The sequence below is a fragment of the Gavialis gangeticus genome, unplaced genomic scaffold (assembly GCF_001723915.1).
Source record: "Gavialis gangeticus isolate Ggan-Ray unplaced genomic scaffold, GavGan_comp1, whole genome shotgun sequence".
Classification (NCBI taxonomy): Eukaryota; Metazoa; Chordata; order Crocodylia; family Gavialidae; genus Gavialis; species Gavialis gangeticus.
Genome location: NW_017728992.1, coordinates 98,341,209 through 98,352,078, shown reverse-complemented (window position 1 = coordinate 98,352,078; position 10,870 = coordinate 98,341,209). Strand labels below are relative to the sequence as shown.

At 37.9% G+C, this 10,870-nt stretch overlaps 2 protein-coding genes across 3 annotated transcripts in view; one reads left to right on the top strand and one right to left on the bottom strand.

The window, feature by feature from the left end:
* Nucleotides 1-4,106, top strand: part of TYMS (thymidylate synthetase) — an 11,772-nt gene extending 7,666 nt beyond the window's left edge. Inside the window, exons 4-7 of the mRNA XM_019525970.1 lie at nt 391-492; nt 1,483-1,658; nt 2,034-2,105; nt 2,747-4,106. Coding sequence (XP_019381515.1) covers nt 391-492; nt 1,483-1,658; nt 2,034-2,105; nt 2,747-2,884 — 488 coding nt within the window. The 3' untranslated portion in view covers nt 2,885-4,106. The remainder of the gene's footprint in view (nt 1-390; nt 493-1,482; nt 1,659-2,033; nt 2,106-2,746) is intronic.
* Nucleotides 4,107-4,504: 398 nt separating this feature from the next.
* The window catches only part of ENOSF1 (enolase superfamily member 1), a 33,768-nt gene continuing 27,402 nt past the window's right edge, over nt 4,505-10,870 (bottom strand). For both annotated transcript variants that reach the window (XM_019525945.1, XM_019525954.1), the window contains 4 exons: nt 8,718-8,847; nt 8,285-8,384; nt 5,322-5,403; nt 4,505-4,727 (listed from right to left, as the gene is read on the bottom strand). In XM_019525945.1, the coding sequence (XP_019381490.1) occupies nt 4,617-4,727; nt 5,322-5,403; nt 8,285-8,384; nt 8,718-8,847 (423 nt within the window). In that variant the 3' untranslated portion in view covers nt 4,505-4,616. The remainder of the gene's footprint in view (nt 4,728-5,321; nt 5,404-8,284; nt 8,385-8,717; nt 8,848-10,870) is intronic.

Sequence of the window (10,870 nt, the reverse complement as noted above, 5' to 3'; positions counted from 1 at the left end):
ACCAACTTCCAAGAGAGGTGGTGCAGGCTCCTACCCTGGGGGTTTTTAAGAGGAGGTTAGATGAACACCTTGCTGGGGTCATTTGACCCCAGTACTCTTTCCTGCCATGGCAGGGGTTGGACTAGATGATCTGCTCAAGTCCCTTCCGACCCTAGAAACTATGAAACTATAAATTGTTAATGTCACTAGTATTTTCCAAAGAAGAGGCACACAAGGTTAGTTTGGAGATGGAACTCAGTGTACAAGAAGTAAGGCTTTTTCACTCCAAGGTGGCATGCAGGAAGGAATACTGAGTGTCACTTGTTTGAAGAGTATAGGTTTGGCTTCCAAATAAGTGGAATATAAAACAATTTAAGTTTGACTCAAGTTTCATTTGGTAACTCTTTCCAGATTATTCAGGCCAAGGAGTTGACCAGCTGCAGAAAGTAATTGATACAATCAAAAACAATCCAGATGACAGAAGAATCATTATGTGTGCTTGGAATCCTAAAGGTACAGAACAGTATGCATGTGCAAAGTGCATACAGCTGCACAACACACTATGACTGCATGAGCTATGCCACTGTTATGCTCACTGAGACTGAAAAGCTAATGTAGTATGCCAACTGTCTGTTTTCTGGTAAGATATATATTTTTGATGACTTTGTAAAGGAAACCTGGCAGTTCACACAGGTGATCTATGATGCAACACTTCATAAAAGGTTGGAGACAATTAGGAGTCTAATTTCTCGTGCTTCTGATGGTCCAGGCCTTAAAACTTCAAGTATAAATTTGGATCTTTTCTAGGGCAAATGAGAAGAAATGTATACCATCACCCTTGAAAAAATTACTATGCAAAGATATTTTACAGAAAACTCCATTTTAACTTTGGTTTATTCTTAACTTCCTTTAAACAATGTTTTTTTCCTTTATATTTAAGCAGTTGTTGTTTGTTTTACCATTTGGTAAATCCTAGGATTATACTAAAGACTTCGGAAGGAATAGAAGAACAAAGTTTTGTTTTGTTTTTTGTTTTGTTTTTTCAAGTTTACCAGTGTTCTTTTGTTGTTAGTGGCTCTCCTGGAGGCAGCAGCACACTTGACAACATAACCAGCAATATAGATTTCTCAGTTAGAAGAGATGAAGATGGAACAAATAGCAGCCAGTTACCAAGTGACTGCTTTAGGGGACACACTTGCTTATGCATGCAGTGAGATGAGTATGACTATGAGCAGCATTAGGACCTAAAACTTATTTCAGATGAATTTCTGGTTTTGACTTTGTTATCAATAACTGTATGGCCAAAAAATTTTACACAGGTAACATTGGGAACTAGTAACAGCCAGTTTTGAAAGTCCTAACAGGGGGAAAAACATTAGAATTACAATATTGCCATTAGATGTATCTATCCAGTTTGCCCTCTCTATATTAATGCATGATTTTCTGCTTTTGTGATATTCTGATGTTTGTACTACTTTATTTTCTTCCCTGTTCCTATTTTAGATATTTCCTTGATGGCTTTACCCCCTTGCCATGCTCTCTGCCAATTCTATGTTGTAAATGGCGAGCTTTCTTGCCAGCTGTATCAGAGATCTGGAGATATGGGACTAGGAGTGCCTTTCAATATTGCCAGTTATTCACTGCTCACGTACATGATTGCTCATGTGACAGGCCTAAAGGTAAGGTAGTTGCCTCCCAACGTAGATGTACTTTAATACCTAGCCTTTTGATTGGATATAGATGAAGAAGAGCTGTCACTGCTCACTCTCTCTCGCTACTTAAATTTGCAGAGCAATATGACATGTTTCTTTGCTATCTGGTGCACCATTGTGGTAGTTAAGAATGATTTAAAATTTAATTAATGATCAGTTACTCTAGGGGGAAAATGTTTTTTAAATGGCACAAAAATGATAAAGACAACTTGATGCAGGGATTACACTTCAGAAATAGATGCATCAAAACATCTAACACAAGCACTGTAAAGCTGGGTATGTTCTAAACGAGTCTTATATATTTGTTTGAGGACCAATATTCTCTTCCCCTTTTCTCTTCAGGTTGGTGAGTTCATACACACATTAGGAGATGCTCACATATACTTGAATCATATTGAACCTTTGAAAGTTCAAGTAAGTATATGTTTGTGATATATATGTAACAGAGGTAGCTATCCAACTCAGAGTAATCCTGTATTGTCAAATTTGGTACTGCATATTGTCAACACTTTTATATTTGTCAATCCTTTAATGTATCTTCACCATTTTACTATGTGAATTGAGTGCTATGCTATCCTTCCAACTTGAACTGGGTTACAAATAAAATACGGTAGAATCTTAATTTGAATTCCAAACTAAATCTGAACTTTGACTTTTTTACTTCACTCTTACAAAATCTTATACTGCTATTCTATTTAAATTCTTAATTCTATTTAAATTCTTAGCTTCTAATAAACATTATTTGGTTAGCTTCTACTAAGCTAGCTGAATAGTGGCACCTTTAGTGAATTCTGTTTTTTGTGTATGTGATCATGTTTGGATTGCAAACCAATGATTCTGTTGTACACTTATCCATAGTAGGCACTTCTTCATTTAAGCCTTGTTCTTCCATCAAAAAAACTTTAAATGCTGTGAAAGAACTGAGAACATTGCAGGCAAGTTTTATTAACATGTACAACCTCCCTCTAATTATCTAGGAAGTCTACCTACCATTGGCTTTTTGGTTTTATGTTGTACAGGACTGGTTGCACAATAGACTTATTTTTAAATTTCAGCTCGAGAGGGAACCACGACCTTTCCCAAAACTCAGAATTCTTCGTAAAGTTGAAAACATCAATGACTTCAAAGCAGAAGATTTTAAGATCGAAGACTATAATCCTCACCCAGCTATTAAAATGGAGATGGCTGTTTAATGCATGTAATTCTTTGGAACGCTTGCATTTAACAGGGTGGATTTTAATGGGGGGGGAGGGAAAAGAGAGAGTGTGTGTGTGTGTGCGCGCACACATGGGGCTGAGGGGAAGGGGGGGACCAGACACAAAGACCATGAATGATTCCCCCTTGCTCATGAGATTTTTGGATTGAAGTGAAACTTAAGTCTTGAGAGTGCTAACTTTTTTCACTATTTACTAATCATGTATAAGTGTGCAAATATTCAAGTTACATTTGTTGGTTCTGGGTTGCATACTATTCCTACTGTGTATAAATCATTTAGGAAGTGCACTGATTCTGCTGTGGCTTACGTTAGCATTTTAACTAATATTTACTTTACAGCTATTCTTAGCACTGTAGTCTCCAATGAGACCAGAGAGATATTTGTTGTTCTTAGCATGTATCTACATTGAATGTTTATGCATTAATATACATTTAAAATAAAAACCATTGTTTATAAAGAAAAGTATGGTTTTACCTTTGAAAAAAGTGCTTCATAGAGAAAGCAGTGACATGAGTTTTTAATAAATCTGGTTTTATAAATGTATTATTTGTTGGAGTGATACATCTTGAAGGTTTTGTTACAGACTGGGCACGTATACACATTCATTAATGTGCCGTAATTGCGGTGCATTAATGATAGTACCTGTAATTACAGGTACTAGATTAATGCACCATAATCAGCGCTACTGAGCAGCAGCATAAGTGCATGCTCTTTCTGTGACACTGATGCACAAGAGACTAATTCTACTGCGCATTACCATGGTTTTTGCCGCCCGTGCTAATGTACAGTAAAACTAGTCTACATCTTTAGCATCTTGTGTAGACTGGCTCAGTTTGTATTAAACGGTGGTACTAAACAGAAGTACCTATTTGTACACAGCTATACTTCTAAGTTTTTTAAATGTTGTCCTTTTATAGTATCTTGGTTTGCTTTCTAAATTCTTGGTCTGGCCAAGTGAGCTAGTAGACAGCAAGGCAGGTTGTAGTTCTGTCTGAATTTGAGGAGTTTACAAATTGCCAGACTTAGTCAATGTCTCATGTTTTCCCATAACTAACTTTAACAGATGACATTACTACCTTTCACAGAGCTGCCTGTCAGACCAACTTGTGTTTATGTACACAACTAATGAAGAAATAAAGCTTTTCACATATCTACTAACATTTGCAGGACAAGTGCTTGTATGTCCTATACACATTTATGCAAATCAGTAGGACCTCTCTCATCAATGTGTAGGGGTTGAATTCTCTCAAGCTCCTTGTACTGCTTGCTTCCCCTCTTATCCTGTCCAGCTGAAACTTTTTTGTTGCAACGTTATAGTGAATAGATTTGTCCTTAATTATAAACAAAACTATTATGTATTATTATAATCGGGACAATGCAGCTGAAAGTTAAATTTTATTTTAATACCCTAAACTTAAACAAATTTAAGCAGCAAATAAGAGTAATTGAAAATGGGGATTTGTTTTAGAAACTCACTCTCTAATGCATCCTATGGTTACAATAATACAATAGTCTGAATGTTAAGATTCCATCCATCACCATAAACTAATTAAAACTCTAGATAACATATAATTTAGTAGTCAAGGTTACTTTTTTGAAGGCTTTCCCCCCAGTTGTACAGAACTGTTCACTTTCATTTGGAATCTTGCTGCATTAGCAGCATGCATTGGGGAATTTAATTTTAAGCCTGAAAACCTTCATGGTTAAACTTAATGCAGATATATCTTATGGCCAGACAAGAGCTTCTGCCAAACTTCTCCCTGTGGAAACTGGTATTTCCTTGTAGAATCTTCTTTCATTTCAGTAGAATATCCAGCATCCTGCAAAAAGAAAAGTTTTTTGCATTAATGATAACGTTGCAAGGAGCAAACTAGTTCCATGACTTTGTTTTAAGAAAGTTCATTTTTTGCGCAACTTATTTTATATAATATCAGCTGTAAGCATTGTTGAAATTCTAATTTCTAAGCAAATATTACATAGAAGTCTGAAAAGTCCAGGTTTGTGTTCTTTTTTTTCCCCCCTAAGAGGCCTGTAATTAAACAATGGTCTTCAATTTTGGAATACGAATATATAATTTTTCATTTGGGTGCCATGCTGGGCATTACTTGAAAACATCCTTTCAATTTACTATCCTTCCTTTTTATGCTAACAGCAGTGTTGAATAAAACATGCAAGACTAAGACCAGAGAATTGCTTTGGATTGAGGTTCTAAGCATGGTCATATTCTAGATTCAAGAGTGTCTTTTGGATTTTTTATTTTGCTGTTCAGAATCACCAAGTTTATGCTATGCCTTACTGTACTAGCACACTACAGGCCCTTTTGGTAGTGACCTTTTAAAAGTCTTCCACTACTTGTATCAAAGATGCTTTCTTTACTGTACCACTGAAATACAGCTGACACACTGATAGCATACCTGTGGTGGCATGTAGCAAGCCTTTTTGATTATTACAGGATATTTGAAATGTTCATGCAGGTGATCAACATATTCACACATTCTGGAAGAAAAAGTGGGGGTTAGGAACATAGGATTGGAAGAAGCCTCCTGGGTCATCAAATCCTAACCTCTGCTATTGCAGGCAACCATATAATCCTTTCCATTAATTAAACATGCTCCTTTAAAACAAGTGTATGGTTTTCATTTTGTCCCTGCTCCCACTGGAAGGCTGGTGCAGACCTTAACTGCTCTCATGATTTAAAAGCCTATTTTCTATCTGCTATTATCCTTAAAACTTAAATAGTTCTGTTTCTTCCCTGGTCATTTCTCTTCTAGTGTATTTGTAGAAATCAGCCCTCTCATGCAACTTACATTCTGCTAGGCCAAATAAGCTAGGCTCTTAAATAAGCTTTCCTTCCTGCTGATTGTGGGAACACAGACAGACTTAACTGTAGTTCAAATTAATTTTTTTTGTTTCGTATGAACAATCAGAGCTGCTCACTGTATGTTAAATGAGACTTTATGCTAGCAAGATATTGAGGTACTAATACCTCTACTGAAAGATCTCATCATAGAATTGCATTTACTTTTTTCAGATGCATCATATTGGCTCATAAACTGGTAATCAACTAGTACAGCCAAGTCTTTCTCTGTTGTTTCCATCTATGGAGCTCCCAGCTTATAGCAGAAGGTCTTGTTACTAATTCCTTAATGCAAAGTCATGTACTCTATATTATTACATTTAATCCCATCTTTATTCATCCAGCCTTGCAATCATCCATTACTCCCTGTTTGATGCTCTGAATCTCCCACCTATGTATCATCAGTAAATAGAATCTGACCTCTCCTTTTTTTTGTTTTTTCTAAATATTATAATAAACAAGTTTATGGCCTTGTCTCTGACATGATAAAAAATAATTTAACCATTACTGCCAGCAGTTTAGGAAGAATCTTTCTTCATATACAAAAACTACTGCTAGCTAGTGCCTTATGTAGGTTGGAAAATGCATTTTAGCCTAGCACATGTATTAGGAGAAAGCACATCACAGAATACCCAGCTCAGCCCATCACTAGTGAGAATTACTGATCTCAATTAAATTAATCAGAACAAGAATATTTGGCAGAAGAAAAGCCCTTTGGCCAGGATATGAGATTTAGGAGGGCCAAAATTAATTTTCTTGTTTAATACATAAAAGTTGGTAAGATTATATTAATGGTGGTGCTTAGTGATTTTTGCAAAAGCTTGCAATTCATAATTAATCAGCATGAATACAGAATGTGTGCGTGTACACTGGGCATTTAAAGGAGTGTAAACAAGAAATCGTGGCAACAGAAGTCATTAGTGGAGCAACTGAAGGGTTGTCAGTGGGGGCTGCTGCTTAACACTGAATTAACTAGAACAAAGCTGTAATCTCTAGAGCAGCCAAATGTATTACTTTATCAGGAACTGAAATATTTTGTACCATAAGCAAAGCTTAAGGAAATTTAATTATATTGCTCCAAAGAACAGAAAGATTAAACACACATTGGAATGGCTTACATGGTTAGTTATAATGTGAGCACAGGTGAAGCTCCAGATATTTTCATTTAATAATTACAAAACAAGTACAAGCAAAACACTGGAACAAACAGACAACTGGAAGGACTCAGGGAATTCTTGTTTGCAGAGTTCACTGCAGACAAAGAAGGATAGCAAGATCATATACTAGTGATTTTCAACCAGGGTGCCATGAGATCCTATTAATGGGTGTTGTGGGGTGCCATGTAATATTAGGTGTGCAAACATCTATGCATGATTTGCAAGGTGAACTCAGAGATTTCAAATAGGAATCCCAATAGGAATAGCATTAAAAACATTCTGACCTGTTGTGGTCTTTCTGAGTTTGTTGCAACAGAAGAATAGTTCTATTCTTTTTTAGTAGTCAAGAAAGGAGCAAAAGCTAAGAGCTGGCATTTTCCAAGGGGTGCCTTGGAGTCTAAAAAGACTGAGAACCACTGTCCTATAGTATATTTTAAAAAGACAAGAGAAGTTGTTTGATCCTTTTGGGAAGCTCTGCCTGGAACACTACACCACTTGGAGAAGATTGCTAATTCCATTTTAGTAACCCATATGGAAAATGCCTAATGTAGCTGTCCCAGCAGCTTCCTTTTGCTTTCCCAGACGGCTGTACGAAGAGCTCCAGAGTTGCCATTAAAGGGTCAATCGCCTGAAGTTTTCTCCAGTGCTGTATGTCACTAGCATCTTTGAGCCTTTGTTACTTACCTCTCTGTTCTTGGGCTCCATTCTCACTATGGTTTTACCCAAATGCTTTTATATATTTTTTTTCTTTTCAGTTGTTTTCTCTTTGTGCCCTCCAAACACATTCCCTCATATCCCCTCCCTCAGCTCCAAGAAGCAAATCAATCAGTTTGGACCTAGCAAGATCCATGTCTCAGCACTAAATACATTGCCTGTATACTGCATTCCCCTTCTTTGGACTACATTTTCCCTTTTTAGATTAGCTTCCATGTCTCATATATTTTATACTGCACTTAACACACCTGGGTTCTACTGCAATACAAATAGGAAACAGCCATAGTAATCAGTAGAGGTATTCACATGGGTAAGAGAAGCAGGATTTTCTTCTTTTGGTAACATCCTATCTTTTACCACAGTCTATGTTCATATTTTGACTTTGGTCACACATATACATGGCTGCCATTGTAGCCAGAAGAAGCTGGATAAAGGGAGAATACAGCTCTAACATTATCAATCAGCTTCAGTCAAAAACACTTCTGGGTCTTCATTTTTGGCAGTTGCACAGTGAAGTTCAACACATCCCTTTAACCCTGATTTTCAAACTTCATAATGGCTACTGAAAGACAAGTATATGTCAAAAGCCTCTTGGAAAGGTAAAATACCTCCACTGTTGAATGTTTTAGCAGTAGCTTGTATTACTAACCTGTTTTCAAGACTTCCAGATATTGCAATATAGTCAAATAGTATCAAGTGCTGTACTAGCTCGCAGAGCCCGACACCCCCAGCGTGAGGACACACAGGAACTGAAATCAAAGCAGAACAGTTCTTATGTATTACACCTACGAACAAATGACCAGATTATTAAGAATCCTATTTTAATTCTTTGTTGGTATTTAACTTGCAGTGCCAAATCCCAACTATGCCCACCGCTTCCCCAAATCAACCTTAGGGAAACAGAACACCCTACATTACGGAATCATTTTGATATAGTGCTGAAGCATGACAGAAAACAACAGATTACAGAAACATGCAAGCTGACACTCAGTGAATACAATGCAAGAGCTGAAGAAGCTGCACGGCAGACAGGCTTGAAGAAGACCATTTTGGTGTTACTGCAACATTCCCAAAAGCCTTACTTTGAAACTTTTTGGCCATCAGCAACACAGCCAAGTTTTCATTCACACTTCCCAGTCTGCAGCTGTCAATCTGGAGATAGCTCAGGGCTTTAGCCTGTAGGAGCTGTTTAAATATCACTTTATTGTGGCACTGCAGGGGGAAAAGAAATTGAGACCACAAGCCCATGGAATTGGCAAAATATTACAAGAACTGTTGGCAGCACAAATCTAAACAATCGTACCACATTCCTACCGCTTCCTCAAGTTCTTTTTGTCATGCTGCTTACACAGAAGATGGCCTAAAATAATTCCTAGCATTAAAAAAATCACTACATACTTGCAAGAAATTATGCCCGTTTTGCAGCTTGGGGAGAATATACAAATGTTGATTTGCCTAAGCTGATGCAGCAGTGTCAGTGGCAGAGCTTGATATGGAACCCAACAGCCCTAACCCAATGTTTCTTGTTCTATTCACTAACTAAAACTTCCACTCCTAACTGAACAATATTCCTTATCTGAATGATTGGATTGCTCCAGCCCTGGGATTGCAAGAGTGGACCACTGTAGAGCAGGCCAGAAAAAAAGAGTGATGGTCTTGTAGTCATGACACTTGGCTTCACTTCTGGCTCTGCCAGAGATATATTGTATGGATCTTGGCCAAGTCAATCTCTTTATGGTTTGTATTCCCATTTTTTAAAAATAGGGAAAATAATACTTCCTAATTCACAGAAGAATGAGGATAACCCCATTAATGCTTGTGTGTTGCTCGGAGATTCTTATGAGGAACTGGCCTTTATTTTATAAGACAGACTTGCCTTAATGAGCAATTCAAAGCCAACCTCCTCAATAGATGTTCACTGTGCAAACAAAAACTAAATGTTTGCCATTAGATAGAATAACACAAATAGAGTGAAAGCAGAGCGCCACATGAAAAACTAGGTGCAGTATTTTTTCCTCTTGCTGGAATGCAGTATTTCTCCAGTTGCTGTCAAGATCTGAGAAAGTGCTAATTCATGCGCTTGGCTTTGTAGATTTAGTATCAGGCCTTGGCAGGAAGAAAGGTACAATAAAAACCTATTAATAGTGTTTACATTGGTATGGTGACTATTGTCTCTTAACGGTACCAGCCATTTTACTGAGATCTAGCAATTTGTAACAGATACAGAGACAAGTTCTGGAAATGGTTTCGGGACTGATTACTAGGGGCTATGTGAAACGGCACCATTTTGTTTTGCCTTGAGTTTCGAGGTTTCGATGGAACAGCATTTCATGTCTAATTTAATTTCCATTCAAAACAGCTGTTCTGTTTTGCTTTGTTGAAACAGCGAGGCTGTTTCGATGTTTTGCTAGATCGGCTGGGGCCAGGGAGTCAGCCCAGCTGGACTGACTTCCCATCCCCAGTGCTATGGTCGAAACGTTTCAACTAGCCTCGTTTTGTTTTGAGGCTGTTTTGAAGACCTTTGTTTTGTTTCGATTTTGCTGTTTCGACCTCGAAATGAGTCAAAACAGTGTCAAAACGAAATGGCCAGTGAAATTTTGCACAGCCCTACTGATTACTTCCACCACTAGATTCTGTCCAATGGTGCTGATGTCTATGCCTTTTATCATTAGTGCTGACAAGAATTTATCTTAGGGGGATGTAATTTCAAATTAAAGGTAGTAATTTCAGCAGTACCTTGGTCACAAATCATTAACATTCTACCTGTCCACATCTGGAGATGAGGTCTCAGATATGACATGGACCACAATGAAGTGAGGACGCTGGTGTCATCACAGTCACTGTTTAACCGTCAATCCAGGTTCTTAGATTAACACCCATCACCACAGAGTCTGAGCATCCTACAACCGTTCAGCTGGCACAATTTGGTCTGACTGTCAGTCTTTGCTCATGAAGACCTAGGTTTTTAATAGTTTGTCTTCCTTTGAATAATCAGACATTTTTTAAACCAGGGGTTGTCAACCGGGGGTATGCATACTTCCGGGGGTACTTGGGAAGGCCCTAGGGCAGTGGTCACCAACCAGTCTATCTTGATCGACTGGTTGATCATGGAGCCTCTGACAGTTGATCCTGAGAGGTGGTGGGGTGGGGTGGGGCTGGTAGACCCTGGTGTGCCCTTCACTTACAAAAAGTGATCTGCACCATAAAAAGGTTGGACACCACTGCCCTAGAGGGT